The 21,215-nt window shown below is 35.1% G+C and overlaps 1 protein-coding gene across 4 annotated transcripts in view; it reads right to left on the bottom strand.

The window, feature by feature from the left end:
- Positions 1 to 21,215, bottom strand: part of Sec23 (transport protein Sec23) — a 410,761-nt gene that overhangs the window by 124,024 nt on the left and 265,522 nt on the right. For all 4 annotated transcript variants that reach the window (XM_090398784.1, XM_090398783.1, XM_090398782.1 and 1 more), the window contains exons 9-10: positions 15,566 to 15,724; positions 7,983 to 8,098 (exon numbers count right to left, since the gene is read on the bottom strand). In XM_090398784.1, the coding sequence (XP_090254910.1) occupies positions 7,983 to 8,098; positions 15,566 to 15,724 (275 nt within the window). The remainder of the gene's footprint in view (positions 1 to 7,982; positions 8,099 to 15,565; positions 15,725 to 21,215) is intronic.

The following is a 21,215-nucleotide window of genomic DNA, read 5'->3' on the forward strand; positions in this document are numbered from 1 at the left end:
TAAAAGGTTAAATTATAACTTCGTATTTGTAAAAACAGATGACTTCTTCTCGGGAGCATGCATTTCTTAAATATTTATATAAGCTAAATGCACATTGCCTTAATTGTTCAAAACACAATTTATATTCAGCTTTTAAATAAAATTACATAATTTTGCTAAACAATCATCCATGCAAAAATTAATATTAATAAACTAATTCTTAAATGAAATAATTTTAATAAACATATGTTTCTGACATTTTATTGTAATAGTGTAAATTATTGTATTATTAAATGATTGATAACATAAATGGCCAGGAAATTAATTACTTGTGATGTATATGTGATGTAAACTGCACTTAGCATTGCGCATATTCAAGCTGAATAATTCCAAAATCAAAAGTTAACCTGGTGTCAGTAAGGTGGGGTGTCACAGACACCAAAGATTTTAAACTGGCTAACATTTTAACAACATGTGGCAGTGAGTCATACCTCAGTATAGGTTCCCCCTCCTGTAACCTGCTACTCAATGCCATAGACGACAGGCTGTTGCACGCAAGCAAGTTTAGAGTCTTGATCATATAATTCAAAGGTGTCCCGACTGTGCAATTACAGAAAATTAAAATTTTTAGTTAGTGATATCATTGGAATCTCAAGACTAAATGTTTATTATTGCATTAGCTTCTTATAATGTATATGTTCCTTTTGTAAACCAATATTAAAGTGCCTAATAAATACTGATTTATTTAGTTTGTTCATTATATAAGCTAGGAAGAGTATATTTTTGTTGAAAAATGAAGTTGTTTAATTATTTAAGTATTTTTGGGTAATAAAAATTTAATTTTGTGGATCTGCGTTTTTATTCTGTAAAATTACAAGACACTTAAACAATGCGTAATCTAATATTGACTAAAAAGATATGGATTTCTATAATACACAACATTATTTGGGTGGGTCTGTGGGACCACCCCTTACCACTTTTGTTACATTTTCCCACCTCACCAGTGCCGGTTAATTGCTTTCTACATTTGTTTACATGTGGCACAAAATGATGAGTGAGCCATTCCTGGAAAAATGTTTCATTTCCAAGTATCTTAAAAAATATACAGCCTATGAATTTATGAAGCAACTGTAAATACAGATTTCCCATAGATAATTAACAGGAAGGGGTGCTTAAGGTTCAAAGCTGTATAACTGAGAGGAGACCTCCACATAGCCTTTAAAAGGAATGCGGAGACCCGACCAGGGCTTCTGACCTAATGTCCAATCCTCACTTTCTCGTGGTGCACCCTGTTGGGTATCTACTTGGATACTGAATGAACGAGGATGGGCTGGCAATTTGGGATTTAGCCGACCAAATTGTATTCTTATTGGTTAAACCAAAATAAAAAATGATGTTATGACATGACAAAATTTCATGCCGGCTGAGGCGTCGCCTGGTTAAACAAGGCCACCGTTGTTTTCGCCAGGGAACCAGGGCGAACAGTGAAAAGTCAGCTACTGGAACAAATCTGAAAACAACCCCAACTCAACATCACCAGAGTTAAAGATTGGTACTATCAACGTAAGAAGCCTGAATGGCAAAGAAATGGAGCTAGCTGAGGAATTAGATAAGTACCAGATTGACATAATAGGGGTGACTGAAACAAAAAAGACCAAAACTGGAGAGATCTTTCTGAGCAATAAATACAAAATGTTATATTCAGGCAATGAAAATCAAGGAAAAGAAGGAGTAGCCATAGTATTCAACACAAAATACGAGGCTAATCTTCTTGAATGGCAGTTAATCTCAAGTAGAGTAATGTGGGCAAATATGAGAATGGGGAACTGGACAATGAGACTTATTTGTGCCTATGGTCCCACAGAAGTTTCTACTAAGGTAGAAGTGGAGGAATTTTTTGAGGCTTTAGAAAAAGCAACTGACACAATGAAAAATGAAAAGTTGGTCCTTGTTGGGGATCTAAATAGCAGAGTAGGAAATGACTGTGAGACATACAAAAATATTTTGGGAAAATTTGGAGAAAAGAGCAAAGCTAATAACAATGCAAATATCAGTTGGATTTCTGCTTAGGACATGGACTGATTATTACTAACACCATGTTCCAACATAAAAATGTGCACAAATTCACATGGAGAGAAGAGGCTAGGAATAAGAAAAGTCTCATTGACTATGTTATTGTTGATAGTGATGTTTTCTTCCTGGTGCAGGACACTAGGGTGTACAGAGGATTTGAAATTGGAAGTGATCACTATTTAGTCTTGAGCAGGATAAAATTGAATTTCATATTGAAAAGAATAACATGTAAAAAAGTTTTAAAGCGAATAAAAGTTGAGCAGCTCTCAGATGTGAACTGTAGACTAAAATACACCAAGAATGTTGAAGAAAAAATGAAAGAGTTTGAGAACAGGAATCAAACCTTGGAGATTCAGTGGCAAACTCTGAAGAAAACATTCATTGATTCTGCCAGATAGGCATGTGATGAGGTTGTCTGCAAGGATAAAAAAAAATCTGAACTCCCTGGTGGACACAGGAAGTAAAACAGGCAGTGAAGGAAAAGAAGAAAGCATATCAAAAGTTCCTGTCAAATAAGTCAGCTTGTGCTCTTAGAGAATATAGAGACAAATGCAAGAATACTAAACACTGTGTAAAACTAGCTAAACAAAAGTCATGGGAGGACTTTGGCAAGAACATAGAAAATAAATATCAAGAATGTGGCAAAATATTCTGGAGGTTGTTGAAGAAGCTTAGGAATGGAGGAAAGAGTGCTGTAAAAGGAGTTAGAGATGATAAAGGTGACATGAAAACTGGAGAAAAAGATATCCTTGAAGTCTGGAGTAATTACTTTGAAAAACTGCTAAATGAAACACGCAGTCATGACAGCACAGTGGTAAAAAACACTGAGCAGGCATGCAGTCAGGAATACATATCCATACTTGAAGTAGAAAAAGCCATCAAAGGCTTGAAATGTGGAAAGGCAGCTGGAGTAGATGATATTCGACCAGAAATGCTGAAGTATGGTGGTATAAGAGTCTTACAGTGGCTGCACTGCATAGTTCAGAAAGCCTAGACAGAGGGACGAATTCCTGATGATTGGAGTAGAGCTCTCATAGTGCCCATATATAAAAAGGGAAATAAAACTGAATGTGAGAATTACAGAGGTATTTCCCTACTGAGTGTTCCTGGCAAGATCTATGCAAGTATACTTGAGAAACGGTTGAGAAGAATTGTGGAAGAAAAGCTTGGTGAAGAACAAGCTGGATTCAGGCCAAACAGAGGCTGTTAGGATCAGATCTTCACTTTACGACAAACAGTCGAGAAAGCATGGGAATATAACAGAGATCTGTATTTAAGTTTTGTTGATTTGGAAAACGTATATGACAAGGTGCCAAGAGAGAAGCTATTCAATACGCTACAGTTATATGGTGTCAATGGGGCATTATATCAAGCAATACTTAGTCTTTATTTGAGTTTAAGTCAGCAGTTAGAATTGAAGGAAGTACAGGAAGATGGTTTAATGTTAAATCTGGTGTGAGACAAGGATGTACATTATCCCCTCTGTTATTCATTATCTATATGGATCACATTATGAAGGAAAGGTATTAAACATGATATCAGAATTGGAGATGTTAATGTCAGCTCTTTGCTTTATGCGGATGATGTTATGCTTCTAAATAAATCCGCTACAAACTTGCAAGATTTCCTGATTAAATTGAATAATTGTTGTAATAGATATGGTATGAAGGTTAGCATTAAAAAGATAAAGACAATGAAAATAGGCAGAATCATTGAAAATGTCAACTGTGTTGTGAATGGACAACCTGTGGAACAAGTAAAACATTTCAGCTACTTAGGCACGATTTTTAATGAAAATGGTAAATTAAATATAGAAATAGACAACAGAATCAGCAAAGCTGGTATGGTGGGAAATCAATTGAATAAATTCATATGGAATAAGAGAGAAATTAGTCAGAACACTAAATTAGCTGTATTCAAGACAGTGTTCAAACCAGTTTTAACTTATGGATTTGAGAGCTGGGTCAGAAGTAAAACACTTGACCAAAGACTAGAGGCCGCAGATATGAGAGTCCTGAGAAAGATTATAGGCGTGAACAGATGGCATCAATGGCAATATCATATTAAAAACGAGGATATTAGGAAATAACTTGACATTGTCAGCATCCAGGCATGTGTTAGCAGAGCTAATCTCAGGTGGTACGGTCACCTAAACCGAATGGGCGAGGAAAGATTAGCAAAACAAGTGTTCTCTGCCAGGTTGGCAGCAAAACGACTCAGTGGAAGACCAAGATATAGGTGGATTGATACGGTACAAAGTGCCTTAGATGATAGAAATATAAGATCTGATAATGCTGGAGTCTTGACAAGTAACAGACTGATTTGGAGGAAAATTGTAGATAGGAAGTTAGTAAAGATATAATTTTTTCATGTAGTACTATCATATCCAGTACACCCCTTGTGGGTACATGGCAGGAATTTGATGATGATGATGAATTAACAGGAAATGAAATTATGCTAAGAAAAGGTTATTTATTTCAGTTCAAATGACAGAAATTGGCACTATGCATTAATACCTCAATTTTGGATTACTGAAATTCATGAACTCAATTTAGAAAGGAATAATAAATAGCAGGATTTTTAACATACAACAAACAAAGTCTGCACTATGAACTTTCTGCACAGGGCATAGTGCATGAATGGCAAAAACAGACCATACACATACATACTTATAATCATTGCTTCTTGTCTAGAAACTCAGATTAAACATTGATATTTCTTAGTCAACTAAAAGAAAATAAGAAAGTCTGCACTATAAAATAGCAAATTGAAGAAAATAAGAATAACTATCATTACATCACTGTAGTTAAGTAAAAACACAAACAAGATCATCATCATCAAATTCCTGACATGTACCCTCAAGGGTTGTACAGGATATGATAGTACTACATGAAAAAATTACATCATTACTAACATCCTATCTACAATTTTCCTCAAAATCAGTCTGTTACTTGTCAAGACTCCAACATTATCAGATCTTATACTTCTATCCTCTAAGGCACTTTGTACCATATCAATCCACCTATATCTTGGACTTCCTCTGGGGCGTTTTACTGCCAACCTGCAGAGAACACTTGTTTTGCTAATCTTTCCTCGCCCATTCTGTTTAGGTGACCATTCCACCTGAGATTATCTCTGCTAACGCATTCCTGGATGTTGACAATGTCAAGTTCTTTCCTAATATCCTCATTTTTAATATGATATTGCCATTGATGCCATCTGTTCACGCCACTAATCTTTCTCTGGACTCTCAAATCTGCGGTTTCTAGTCTTTGGTCAAGGGTTTTACTTCTGACCCAGCTCTCAGATCCATAAGTTAAAACTGGTTTGAACACTGTCTTGTATACAGCTAATTTAGTGTTCCGACTAATTTCTCTCTTATTCCATATGAATTTATTCAATTGACTGCCTACCATACCAGCTTTGTTGATTCTGCTCTCCATTTCCATATTTAATTTACCATCTTCAGTAATAATCGTGCCTAAGTAGCTGAAATGTTTTACTTGTTCCACAGGTTCCCCATTCAAAATACAGTTGACATTATTTTCAACAATTCTACCTATTTTCATTGTCTTTATCTTTTTAATGCTAACCTTCATACCATATCTATTACAACAATTATTCAATTTAATCAGGAAATCTTGCAAATTTGTAGCGGATTTATTTAGAAGCATAACATCATCCGCATAAAGCAAAGAGCTGACATTAACATCTCCAATTCTGATATCATGTTTAATACCACTTTCCTTCATAATGTGATCCATATAGATAATGAATAACAGAGGGGATAATGTACATCCTTGTCTCACACCAGATTTAACATTAAACCATCTTCCTGGACTTCCTTCAATTCTAACTGCTGACTTACAATTCAAATAAAGACTAAGTAATTGCTTGATATAATGTTCCATTGATACCATATAACTGTAGCGTATTGAATAGCTTCTCTCTTGGCACCTTGTCATATGCCTTTTCCAGATCGACAAAACTTAGGTACAGATCTTTGTTATATTCCCATGTTTTCTCAACTATTTGTCGTAAAGTGAAGATCTGATCCTGACAGCCTGTATTTGGCCTGAATCCAGCTTGTTCTTCACCAAGCTTTTCTTCCACAATTCTTCTCAACCGTTTCTCAAGTATATATACTTGCGTAGATCTTGCCAAGTACACTCAGTAGGAAATACCTCTGTAATTCTCACATTCAGTTTTATTTCCCTCTTTATATATGGGTACTATTAGAGCTCTACTCCAATCATCAGGAATTCGTCCCTCTGTCCAGACTTTCTGAACTATGCAGTGCAGCCACTGTAAGACTTTTATACCACCATGCTTCAGCATTTCTGGTCCAATATCATTTACTCCTGCTACCTTTCCACATTTTAAGCCTTTGATGGCTTTTTTCTACTTCAAGTATGGATATGTATTCCTGACTGCATGCCTGTTGAGTGTTTTTTACCACTGTGCTCTCACTGCTTGTTTCATTTAGCAATTTTTCGAAGTAATCACTCCAAACTTCAAGGATATCTTTTTTCTCTGTTTTCATGTCACCCTTTATCATCTCTAACTCCTTTTACAGTACTCTTTCCTCCATTTCTAAGCTTCTTCTACAACCTCCAGAATATCTTACCACCTTCTTGATATTTATTTTCTATGTTCTTGCCAAAGTCCTCCCATGACTTTTGTTTAGCTAGTTTTACACAGTGTTTTGGTTTCTTACATTTGTCTCTGTATTCTCTAAGAGCAAAAGCTGACTTATTTGCCAGGAACGTTTCCTATGTTTTCTTCTTTTCCTTCACTAACTCTTTAACTTCCTGTGTCCGCCATGGAGTTCTGATTTTTCTATCCTTGCAGACAACCTCACCACATGCCTCTCTGGCTGAATCAATCAGGGTTTTCTTCAAGGCTTGCCACTGAATCTCCAAGGTTTGGTTCCTGTTCTCAAACTCTTTCATTTTTTTTTTCAATAATCTTTCTGTATTTTAGTCTACAGTTCACATCTGAGAGCTGCTCAACGTTTAATCGCTTTAAAACTTTCTTACATGTTATTCTTTTCAATATGAAATTCAATTTTATCCTGCTCAGGACTAAATAGTGATCACTTCCAATTTCAAATCCTCTGTACACTCTGGTGTCTTGCACCAGGGAGAAAACATCAACAATAATGTAGTCAATGAGACTTTCTTAATTCTAGCCTCTTCTCTCCATGTGAATTTGTGCACATTTTTATGTTGGAACATGGTGTTAGTAATAACTGGTCCATGTCCTGAGCAGAAATCCAACAAGTATTTGCCATTATTATTAGCTTTGCTCTTTTCTCCAAATTTTCCCAAAATATTTTTGTATATCTGACAATCATTTCCTACTCTGCTATTTAGATCCCCAACAAGGACCAACTTTTCATTTTTCATTGTGTCAGTTGCTTTTTCGAAAGCATCAAAAAATTCCTCCATTTCTACCTTAGTAGAACCTTTTGTGGGACCATAGGCACAAATAAGCCTTATTGTCCAATTGGCCATTCTGATATTTGCCCACATCACTCTACTTGAGACTACCTGCCATTCAAGAAGATTAGCCTCGTATTTAGTGTTGAATACTATGGCTACTCCTTTTCCTTGATTTTCATTGCCTGAATATAACATTTTGTGTTTATTGCTCAGAAAGATCTCACCAGTTTTTGTCTTTTTTGTTTCAGTCACCCCCATTATGTCGATCTAGTACTTATGTAATTCCTCAGCTAGCTCCATTTCTTTGCCATTCAGGCATCTTATGTTGATAGTACTGATCTTTAACTCTGGTGTTGAGTTGGGGTGTGCTTTAAATCTGAAAGCATGCAAACAAAGATACCATATATAAATCTGGATTATATATAGTATTTAGACAGAGAATAGCACAGACACTATATCAAGAAGCATTTATATTAAAAAACATACCCTGTGTAATTTGGACAATATTTCATTTCATGCAGTCCATTTTGGTCAAGTGCACAAGAATAAATATCAATAATATGACCATTTGTTGATGCTCTGCTTGCCAGACTTTCATAATGCTGTAACAAAAGAATTATATATTTATAATAATGCTAATACATTGAAAAATAAATGAGAACTGAAACTTTAAATCACATGAAACTGAACAATGCATAAAATATTTAAATTTTTTACCTATGATTGCTTTCATGCCATCTGTTGCATAAGTTAATCTCTGAAATTCAGCATTTCAAGAACTAAACTTTCTTGTTAGACATCAGTTCAGTACAGTTGCATTAACTGTTAACACCTTATAAAAATAAGTTTCTTCTCCATTGTGGGTTTATTTTATATTATTATTACATATGCTAGTACAAGCTACGTAATCATCAATTTCCTGGAATTACCATTATAAAACAGACAGAATATTGTAGTAATCCAACAAGATTGTTACTAGTTTACGATGAACAATTTCTTAAAACTAGTCTATTACTTATCAGATCTGCACTACACGTAAGCTAATTTCTGTCTTCTAGGCCATTCCTAGTGCTTCAGTCCATTAGTTTCTTTCTCTCAAGTCTCTGCCATTTTTTTTTTTTTTTCAAACGCTATTCTGAAAATTATTTATCACCAATTGTTTTTAGTGATCATACATCTCAGTTTAGTTCTGTTTCCACATACCAATAATGTGACTCTTTCATCTTCATTTTTAATATAGTTCTGCTACTGAAGACATATGTTCATGGCCATGATTTTCCTAGTAACGTATATCTATATGAGCTAACAGTAAACTTTTACTATTTGGTTTCTAATTAATGCTAACAGATTAGTGTGTTAACTTAAATACTGTCTTGTACACTATTAGCTGAACTGTTTAGGTGACTTCTCCTATGTCATATAATTTTGTGATGAAAGATGGGAACATAAGACATAAAAACAAACCAGAAAACCTTATATAATGCACCACTCAATAGAATTAACAGAACAAAATGTTTTTTATGAATATTTTATTTATAAAAGTGTCACCAAAGGCTGATATTTTGATATAACAGGCATTCTGGCATGCAAAATTCCAAGTAGCCAATAGAAATTTATTTACCATATCTGCGCATGTGCAAATTACACATACCAATAAAAACACAGGTAGCAACATCTCCAGTGCCTTCAGGATGACAAGCCATCATCACATTTAGATGATTCTTTGAGATTGCAAGCTGTTGGACAACTTTAAGCAGGACAGTTGAAAGCAAAGGTAGCACATTGGCTTAACGTGCCATGAAGTGTCATCTTGACACTATGGATGCAGTTTCAGACATTACAAAATAACTGGCTAAGGCTCTGTCAACAAACCAGAACAGACTGCTATCAGGCTCTAACAGCAAGATAAAATCCAATGATGTCCTGTCACCAACTGTCTCTTGAGGTTACTGCAGCCACAAGTGAAAACATTTCCAACCAGACTGTGTTATGAAGGCTCAATTCAAATGAATGCTACACAAGGAAGCTAGTGGAAACTGGTGACATGAGGTATAATTCTGTTCCCTAATGAGTCTCAATTCAGCCTACAACCATTTTCTAGATATTGTTTGATCTGGAAAAAAAACAAGGAATATGGTACCATCCCTCCAACATTAGAGAAAGGGACAATTATTGTGGAGGCAATATTTTTATATAGGACAGAAGCTCCTCAAACCCACCTTGAAACTGAAGATATCCAATAACTGTTGTCTACAGCATGATCACCAGACTTAAATCTAACCAAACATACATGGGATGCTTTTGGGTGTCACACTGCACACCACCAGCCACCACCTTCATCATTTAGTGAGCTAAAGTCTGTTCTGGTGAAAGAATGCGATTTGTTGTCACAGAATTTTATAAACATCCTAATATCAAGGAGGGTCGACCACTTCAGGCCTATTTAGCCATTAGAGATATGCTGTACTCATGTTATGTGTCCATATTTTCAAGCCTACTGTGTCAACTTCTGTAATTTCCCTTATAATTAAGGTTACTGAAGTTTTAGAAAGATAAACAAGGACAAAGCAGCAGTCCTGGGATCAATTGATTTATTAGATTTTCTTTTAGAAGCCATATCATGAATAGTGAAAAATTTAGAAAATTATTACCATTTACAGGACCACTGTTAGGGTGTATGCTACCTCTAGGCAAGCATTATTTTGAATTACCTAAGTTCAAGAAATATATAATATTAAAAACAAAAAAAAAAACTCCATTTTTATGGAGTTTTTTTTTTGTTTTTGGTATGATTCAAACAAATTTGCTACCCTCCAAACTTGCTTCTCCTAGACATTGCTTTAGTTGCTTAGTGAATTATGACAGTCCTGAATTCATTTATCTTAAAAACGCAAAATTATCATTCAGGAGATATGAAACTTAATATTATTCAGTCAGATTGTTCAGTTTGTAGACTGTCACATGTGTATAAGTGTGAATAAACAGAGCCATTGACTAGATATAATAAGTAAGTAGCGAGATATAATGACTACCATTTTCCAGTTTATTATTTATTGTTTTTATTATTTATTTGCACAAGATTCCAGTTTTGTCTACATTAAAAAAAAAAAAAAAGGAGAGGGGGAGGACAATTGGACAAATGTTCTGAAACTGATACTATACAAGTCAAATTGGGATGTATGGTAACCTTACTTATAACTGAAATTTCTTGCTGTCTCCTCATTATTTTATCGTACACCACCACCACTAGACCAAATTTTGCTCTACTTCATCACAAACTATGAGTAATACTACATTTTATGTTGTGTGGATTTTGTTGATAGTGCATAATAAAGAAATTATTTAAATAAAAATATATAAAAGTTATTAAAATGAAAAAGCATGTCACAATTAAGTTGTAGCAAAACACATAAAAAACTACAATCACAAGATACTTAGCAAGACTATTTCCCAAGATTACATTGCCTTATACAGAGTAAGTATAAGGCAGTCATCATTCTTATTTAAAATTGGCTGATGAATCAAAACTTCACAATGCTCTTTGTACAAGCTTTCTAATAAAAATGACTTTTATACAGCACTTCAGGTTTTTTTTTTCTCCAAGGAACCTGACATCTGGAATATGCAATATGATTTGAAACCTGATTCATCTGACTCATAGAAATGAATGCAGTGCTGATGCACTTCTCAATGTACCACTGCAGAGATATCCATCATTCCATAATATGAAAAAACAATTTTAGTTATCTTTTTCACATGTACACGAAAATATTATTGTAACTAAGGCAGAAAATGGGGATGTTGTGATGGTAGTGTAAGATTTTAAAAAAAATTGTTTTTTCCTTATCTTGCACAACCATCTGAGCAGAAATGAGCAAATCAGACAAGAAAAATCCAAAAGTTTTTTATATGCAGCAAGTAGTAGAAAGAAGAATGATAATGGTGGACTAGTAACTACTGCTGACAAAGTCAATGGGCAATTCATCAGGATGTTTTGTACTCAGTGTGAAATCAAGAGTTCTAGTGCAGAGAGAGAGAATGGGAGAAAATGGCTTACTGGTGAATGAACAAGAGGTATATGGGAAGTTAAGTTAGCTAGATGTTAATAAGGCAAATAGGACCTCATGACATACCAACTAAAAGTCTTAAGGTATTCTGAGTCCCAAAGGAGTGGAAGAAAGGTAAAAGTGTTCCACTCCAAAAACATGGTGATAAGACTAACACTACAAATTATAGGCCAATCTGATATCTGGAGTTTCAGTCAATGTGCTGGAGCAGTTGGTTAGCGCCAAGTTACAGAAGGCTGACAAAAGTAGTATTCTCTGTGGTCAAAAGGGTGGTCATATTTTACCAATTTACTTATGTACTCTAACAAAGTGGTGAATGAATATGACAAGGCAGATGCATATAAAGTGGTAGAATTCCAATTCAAAAGTGAATACAAGGACATTCATTGTTTGGTCTAGCCAAAAAAACACACAAGTGAAGGCTTCAGTTTTGGCGATGAAAAATTATAAAAATCAAGTGGATATCAGATCCAGCATTATTTCAACGTCAAATGTAGAAACTGGAAGTTTTGCAAAAATAAGTTGACCAGAGAGATTGCGGGAATACACCTGCCAGCATTTACGAGTTGCCTCATTTAGAAATTTACAAGTTGCCTGATTTAGCGCAGACCATTTAGAAAACATGAACACTGCTCAGACTTGCATATTATAAAACTTTCACATTTTCTACATTCGGTTTTCTCTTCCATAATGCTCACATCGATTTTGTCAATCATTTCCTTCGTGGTGACCTCAGTCGGGTGTCTGGAATGCGCTTCATCTTCAATGGACTTGCAACCATGTTTAAACTCATTTATCCAAAAATAAATAGTCTTTAACGCTGGTGCAGAGCAGAGTCCCCATGAACTGCATCTAACTCAGCTTTGATCTGCACGCCGTCCACTTCAAATAAAAGTGTTTTATCACTGCACGAAACTCGTTTTTCTCTATTTTTATGAAAAATGCAAACATGGATCATTTTAAATGTTTACCAAACGAGAACTATGTTGCACGTGGCTAAAATTTTTCCAGAGGGTCATGAAAAATATACGTGCCGATGTTGGTATGAATGAATGAATTGTGTCGCTGTCTATTGGAAATTTACCAAACTTTTCAAACAACCCTTGTCGTCTTGAGCAGGATAAAATTGAATTTTATATTGAAAAGAAGAACATGTAAGAAAGTTTTAAAGCAAATAAAAGTTGAGCAGCTCTCAGATGTAAACTGTAGACTAAAATACACAAACATTATTGACGAAAAGCTGAAAGAGTTTGAGAACATGAACCAAACTTTGGAGATTCCGTGGCAAGCCCTGAAGAAAACATTGATTGATTCAGCCAGAGAAGCATGTGGTGAAGTTGTCTTCATGGATAGAAAAATCAGAACTTCATGGTGGACACAGGAAGTTAAAGAGGCAGTGAAGGAAAAGAAGAAAACATAACAAACGTTCCTGGCAAATAAGTCAGCTTGTGCTCTTAGAGAATATAGAGACAAATGCAAGAATGCAAAACACTGTGTAAAACTAGCTAAACAAAAGTCATGAGAAAATTTTGGTAAGAACATAGAAAATAAATATCAAGAAGGTGGCAAGATATTCTGAAGATTGTTGAAAAAGCTCAGAAATGGAGGAAAGAGTGCTGTAAAAGGAGTTAGAGATTATAAAGGTGACATGAAAACGAGAGAAAAAGATATCCTTGAAGTATGGAGTAATTGCTTTGAAAAACTGCTAAATGAAACAAGCAGTGATGACAGCACAGTGGTAAAAAACACTGACCAAGCATGCAATCAGGATAAGATATCCATACTTGAAGTAGAAAAAAGCCATCAAAAGTGAGAAATGTGGAAAGGCAGCTGGAGTAGATGATATTCAACCAGAAATGCTCAGTATGGAGGTATAAAAGTCTTACAATGGCTGCACTTGCATAGAAGGCCTGGAGAGGGACAAGGGATGTTATACTTCTAAATAAATTGGGTACAAGTCTGCAAGATTCCCTAACTAAATTGAATAACTGTTGTAATAGATATGGTGTGAAGGTCAGCAATAACAAGACAAAGACAATGAAAATAAGCAGAAGCATTGAAAATATCAACTGCATTGTGAATGGAGAACCTATAGAACAAGTCAAACATTTCAGCTACTTAGGCATGATTTTTAATGGAAATAGACAACAGAATCAGCAAAGCTAGTATGGTAGGAAGTCAACTGAATAAATTTATATGGAATAAGAGAGAAATTAGTCAAAACACTAAATTAGCTATATACAAGACAGTGTTCAAACCAATTTTAACTTATGGATCTGAGAGCTAGGTCAGAAATAAAATACTTGACCAAAGACTAGAGACAGCAGATAAGAGAAAGATTAGGGTATGAACTGATGACATCAATGGCAATATCATATTAAAAATGAGGATATTAGGAAAGAAGTTGACATTGTTAGCATCCAGGAATATATTAGCAGAGCTAATCTCAGGTGGTATGGTCAGTTAAACAGAACTGGAGAGGAAAGGTTAGCAGAACAAGTGTTCTCTGCCAGGTTGGGAGGAAAAAGACCCAGTGGAAGACCAAGATATAGGTGGATTGATAGGTGGATTGATACAGTAAAAAGTGCCTTAGAAGACAAAAATATAAGATCTGATAATGCTGGAGTCTTTACAGGTAACAGATTGATTTGTAAGAAAACAGTAGATAGGAAGTTAGTGGCAATGTAAATTTTTTATGTAGTACTACAATATCGTCTACATCTGTTGAGGGTACATGTCAGAAATTTGATGATGTTGATAAAAGATATTGGCTACCAAAAGAGGTGGATAAATATAGATCAAAGGAGAGTAAGGCCAGCTGTCTAATCCTTGAAGAGAAGAACTTATTGTCTTCAGTTCAACTGATTATTCAAAAAGGTAGAATAACAATGGATTTCAAAAGTGAGATGTGAGGTACATGCTAGAAATTGTATATTAAAACTGATATGAAGTTGACACAGAAAAATTATTTATAATTACTAAAGATAAGATTTTCCAACATTTTTGGTATGGAAATTGGTAAGTTTGGGTGATGAAATATCAATCTCTCTGAAGTGTTCAAATTTAAAACAGCATCTATACCTATGTAAGAGATATAGCTTTCACTAGAGGATTCTGTAGTACATGCCAATCTTTGCTGAGCTCGTTCAGATATGTTAGATTTTTTTGTGATGGTTGTAGGATTGCTGTTCCTCTTCTATTTTCAACAGAATGTTCTGTTTATTCCAAGTATAAGCATAAACAGGTATGAGGATTTTCATTTTCCTCTTAGGTGTTTACTAGTACTTTGTGATTGCCATATCTCAAACTGAACAAACAGGATGTTCTGCTGAGAAAAGACTTCAAGAATATCAATTCCCACATCCATTACAAGAAATCCCATAGGTCCAGACCTAATCAGCAGAGTCAACATAGACCACAGTATCTTCTGGTCAAAGACCCATCTCTTACATAGATGCAGTCTTAAAATTGGGCACTTATTCAAAGGATGCCAAAACACTATGACTCACTCAAACTTGAATCAGAATAACTTTCCATGCCAAAAATTTGGGAGTCTTATCTTTAGTAGTTATAATTTTTCTGTATCAACTTCATATCAGTTATACCATTACTAACATGTTACTCATATTTCACTTATGAAATCCATTGATAATCTAGGTTTTGAATTTTCAGTGATACTGAAGATGGTCTGCAAATCTCAAATCAAAATATTTGTTTATATACATTATTAATAAAAAATCTTGTGCCTACATGTTCTATAGTTTGCAGGGGACTTACTGAACAGGTTAAAATGATATACCTTTGGCAGCATTTCAACTCAAAATGTAACCAAAAGCACAGTATTTATACATATTCAGCTGTTTACTTGCTATATATATTAGTGGGATCTTCTTAGATATTAGGCTGTCTTGGTAAATAATGGCAGGTTAATACTATATTTAACATTATGACACTGAAATTTACTTTTCAAAATAATTTACCATAAATAATTGACCAATATACCTTAATTGCCTTCTTCATAAACTTGCAGTTATCTTTTTCAATATCATGATGAGATCTAATGGTCTGTTTTAATTCATCTCCAACTATTATCCCTGGGCCCTGAGTACAAGGTCCACCAGCAAACAACATGATTCTAGCTCCAGTGTTTGGGTATGTGCACTAAAGGAGAAATGGAAAATAAAAAAACTGTTGATAATATTTTAATCTCTCACCTTTTAGAAAATTTATATGAAGTAGAATATGGGTAAATAAACATAACTGCATGTTTGTGTAGATAGATTTGTATGGTAAATAGATTTAAAAGGAGCAGTACCAGAATAAAATTGCAACAATGTTCTTTCATTCTTACTCTGGTATGATAGAACAGTTAACATCTTGTCAGAAAAATCTATCATGTACTAGGAAAAGTAAAACCAGTGAGAAACAGGCAACAGCCACTTATTACTTCATTATCCTTTAGTATTAAATGGTGCATCCATAGATTTAGAGAGTAAATGTATGTATGGAGTCCATTTCTGTAGGAAGGATTTGGCATGTGTAATGTAAATGTCTAACTGAATAGACTGGACCGTGGAACTTAAATTCATCCTTCTTATCAACATTAATTTAGAATAGTTAATGATGGCCTCAAAGGCTTTCTTTAAAATTTCAGCCAGACCAGAAAATGGATGTTTAAAAGTTCACAAAAGAATAAATGACAATTGCACTTAAATTCATTGAATGTCTCATTTCATTAAGACTATATAAAGTTTGATCATAACGTTTTATTATCAACTATATCAATCGATAATGTTATTTCAAATCCTTAAGTATGTGAAGCCTAAGTACTTTCCAACTAAGCGTAAGTTCATTGATCTCGCACATCAATAAACTGAAACAGTTTAAACACCTCAGTTTATTTAGATGCCAGATAATTATTGACTGTAAAAATAACAATCTTGTTTCAGTTTTGTTTTAATTCAGATCTCAGTGAATTAAGACATTTTATAAATTCATTTCATTCAAAAACAATTAAGAGGCTAGACTCAGTCCTACTGCAATGACATCAACTGACAAGGTAAAATATAAAGCCAAATCTTCTTACCAAGCATATATCACTATCATGACTTCTAGCACTACCACTTCCTACCTAACCAGAAATAGAAACACCATCCAAATCTGAAGATAGCACACAACTTTTAATTCATGCAATAATAAGGATGCAAACTAATCAACTACATGATGTTCTTAGTGATTTTGCTATTAAAATGAACAAATTAATTTCTCTCCTCAGATTCTCTCTCCCCTATTTTTGGACATACCAAGTAACAGAACATTCAAAACTATCCAGCCATTCCAGACTGAAGCCTTTTGGCCACTATTCTCATGTCTTTATTTGATGACACAATGATAACAGCAGCTTCTTAAATAACCTACAGACCAAACCAAACTACCATTCTTATTTCCATATCATCCTGTTTCATCTCACCTAAACTCTGCTTTTTATTCTATCCTTAACTAAATCATTTTCCTTAGTTCATTCCTTTCTCAACTCAACATCAACCCTCCCCAATTTTATGACTTTCTGTAGCATCAAGAGTCTGAACTATCATCATCAAATTCCTGCCATGTACCCTCAAGGGCTGTAGGATATGATAGTACTACATGAAAAAAATTACATCATTACTAACTTCCTATCTACAATTTTCCTCCAAATCAGTCTGTTACTTGTCAAGACTCCAACATTATCAGATCTTATATTTCTATCATCTAAGGCACTTTGTACCGTATCAATCCACCTATATCTTGGTCTTCCACTGGGTCGTTTTGCTGCCAACCTGGCAGAGAACACTTGTTTTGCTAATCTTTCCTCGCCCATTCGGTTTAGGTGACCGTACCACCTGAGATTAGCTCTGCTAACACATTCCTGGATGCTGACAATGTCAAGTTCTTTCCTAATATCCTCGTTTTTAATATGATATTGCCATTGATGCCATCTGTTCACGCCACTAATCTTTCTCAGGACTCTCATATCTGCAGTGTCTAGTCTTTGGTTAAGTGTTTTACTTCTGACTCAGCTCTCAGATTCATAAGTTAAAACTGGTTTGAACACTGTCTTGTATACAGCTAATTTAGTGTTCCGACTAATTTCTCTCTTATTTCATATGAATTTAATTTATTCAATTGACTTCCCACCATACCAGCTTTACTGATTCTGTTGTCTATTTCTATATTTAATTTACCATCTTCAGTAAAAATCGTGCCTAAGTAGCTGAAATGTTTTACTTGTTCCACAGGTTCTCCATTCACAATGATTCTGCCTATTTTCATTGTCTTTGTCTTTTTATTGCTGACCTTCATACCATATCTATTACAACAGCTATTCAATTTAGTCAGAGAATCTTGCAGACTTGTAGCGGATTTATTTAGAAGTATAACATCATCAACATAAAGCAAAGAGCTGACATTAACATCTCCAATTTTGATATCATGTTTAATACCACTTTCCTTCATAATGTGATCCATATAGATAATGAATAACAGAGGGGATACTGTACATCCTTGTCTCACACCAGATTTAACATTAAACCATCTTCCTGGACTTCCTTCAATTCTAACTGCTGACTTACAATTCAAATAAAGACTAAGTAATTGCTTGATATAATGCCCCATTGGCACCTTATAACTGCAGCATATTGAATAGCTTCTCTCTTGGCATCTTGTCATATACCTTTCCCAAATCGACAAAACTTAAATACAGATCTTTGTTATATTCCCATGCTTTCTCGACTATTTGTCGTAAAGTGAAGATCTGATCCTGACAGCCTCTGTTTGGCTGAATCCAGCTTGTTCTTCACCAAGCTTTTCTTCCACAATTCTTCTGAACCGTTTCTCAAGTATACTTGCATAGATCTTGCCAGGAACACTCAGTAGGGAAATACCTCTGTAATTCTCACATTCAGTTTTATTTCCCTTTTTATAAATGGATACTAGGAGAGCTCTACTCCAATCATCAGGAATTCATCCCTCTGTCCAGGCTTTCTGAATTATGCAGTGCAGCCACTGTAAGATTCTTATACCACCATGCTTCAGCATTTCTGGTCGAATATCATCTACTCCTGTTACCTTTCCACATTTCAAGCCTTTGATGGCTTTTTCTACTTCAAGTATGGATATGTATTCCTGACTACATGCCTGGTCAGTGTTTTTTACCACTGTGCTGTCATCACTGCTTGTTTCATTTAGCAGTTTTTCAAAGCAATTACTCCATACTTCAAGGATATCTTTTTCTCTCGTTTTCATGTCACCTTTATAATCTCTAACTCCTTTCACAGCACTCTTTCTCCATTCCTAAGCTTCTTCAACAACCTCCAGAATATTTTGCCACCTTCTTGATATTTATTTTCTATATTCTTGCCAAAGTCCTCCCATGACTTTTGTTTAGCTAGTTTTACACAGTGTTTTGCATTCTTGCATTTGTCTCTATATTCTCTAAGAGCACAAGCTGACTTATTTGACAGGAACTTTTGATATGTTTTCTTCTTTTCCTTCACTGCCTCTTTAACTTCCTGTGTCCACCAGGGAGTTCTGATTTTTTTATCCATGCAGACAACCTCACCACATGCCTCTCTGGCAGAATCAATCAATGTTTTCTTCAGAGTTTGCCACTGAATCTCCAAGGTTTGATTCCTGTTCTCAAACTCTTTCATTTTTTCTTCAACATTCTTGGTGTATTTTAGTCTACAGTTCACATCTGAGAGCTGCTCAACTTTTATTCGCTTTAAAACTTTCTTACATGTTATTCTTTTCAATATGAAATCAATTTTATCCTACTCAAGACTAAATAGTGATCACTTCCAATTTCAAATCCTCTGTACACTGTGGTGTCTTGCACCAGGGAGAAAACATCAACAATAATGTAGTCAATGAGACTTTCTTATTCCTAGCCTCTTCTCTCCATGTGAATTTGTGCACATTTTTATGTTGGAACATGGTGTTAGTAATAACCAGTCCATGTCCTGAGCAGAAATCCACAGATATTTGCCATTATTATTACCTTTGTTTTTTTCTCCAAATTTTCCCAAAATATTTTTGTATGTCTCACAATCATTTCTTATTCTGCTATTTAGATCCCCAACAAGGACCAACTTTTCCTTTTTCATTGTGTCAGTTGCTTTTTCTAAAGCCTCAAAAAATTCCTCCACTTCTACCTTAATAGAACCTTCTGTGGGACCATAGGCACAAATAAGTCTCATTGTCCAGTTCCCCATTCTCATATTTGCCCACATTACTCTACTTGAGACTGACTGCCATTCAAGAAGATTAGCCTCGTATTTTGTGTTAAATACTATGGCTACTCCTTTTCCTTGATTGTCATTGCCTGAATATAACATTTTGTATTTATTGCTCAGAAAGATCTCACCAGTTTTTGTCTTTTTTGTTTCAGTCACCCCTATTATGTCGATCTGGTACTTATCTAATTCTTTAGCTAGCTCCATTTCTTTGCCATTCAGGCCTCTTATGTTGATAGTACCGATCTTTAACTCTGGTGATGTTGAGTTGGGGTTTGTTTTCAGATTTGTTCCAGTAACTGACTTTTAGCTGTTTGCCCTGGTTCCCCGGCGAAAGCAACGGGGGCCTTGTTTAACCAGGCGATGACCCAGCCGGCATGAAATTTTGTTATGTTGTACCATCATTTTTTATTTTAGTTTAACCAATAAGAATATAATTTGGTCAGCTAAATCCCAAATTGCCAGCCCATCCTTTTTCGTTCAGTATCCAAGTAAATACCCAACAGGGTGCACCACAAGAAGGTGAGGATTGGACATTAGGTCAGAAACCCTGGTTGGTTCTCCACATTCCTATGTGGAGGTCTCCTCTCAGTTATACAGCTTTGACTCTCAAGCATCCCGAGTCTGAACTAATGTACTTCAATCTAGATAAATTTTCTTTACTGAATGTCCTAATTAAATTGAGTTAGTCAGGTAGGATGTTCAAATATCCTATAGCTATAACTTTTTTTCTGTTCTCAAGACAGGTTGAGACCTTCATGGATAAGAGCCTTCACCATTCTCTGTTCAAAGCAAGCTCTTTCTTAAGCCAAGATCTTTGCAATTCAATGTTCAATGCAATTAACTGATTACAATGTGATTAACATGCAAGTAAACAAGAATGGTCCCAAAACAGATCTCTGTGACTCTCCACCAGTTACCTTCCTCTTTTTGAATACCACTCCTCCATGCACAATCTGCTGATACTGATCTGATAGCCAATCAGTATTCCAACTGACCAGTTTGTTATCTAATCTCATCTGTTTCAATTTAGCTACCAGCTTGTCATGTGGCAATCTATCAAAGAGTTTGAAAAATCCAAGTATCCACTGGATATGCATCTACTTTATCCAGTGAATTTGTTACTTTGCAATACATAAGCAGACTGCTAAAGCATGACCTCCCCTTAATAAACCCATGCTGACCATCATAAAGAATACTGCTATTATCAATCCATTTCTGAATACCAGTCCTCACCAAATTCTGTAAAATCTTGACTCCAGATACAGTGATCAGTCTATAATTTGTAGACTTAGTCTTCTTTCCCCTCCCATCAAAGTGGAACCATTTTCCCACCTTCTATTCCTTTGGGACTAACCCTGTTGCAAGATTCATGCTAA

This window comes from Typopeltis vanoorti, chromosome 10, assembly GCF_054136105.1.
Source record: "Typopeltis vanoorti isolate ZY-2024b chromosome 10, IOZ_Tvanoo_1.0, whole genome shotgun sequence".
NCBI lineage: Eukaryota > Metazoa > Arthropoda > Arachnida > Uropygi > Thelyphonidae > Typopeltis > Typopeltis vanoorti.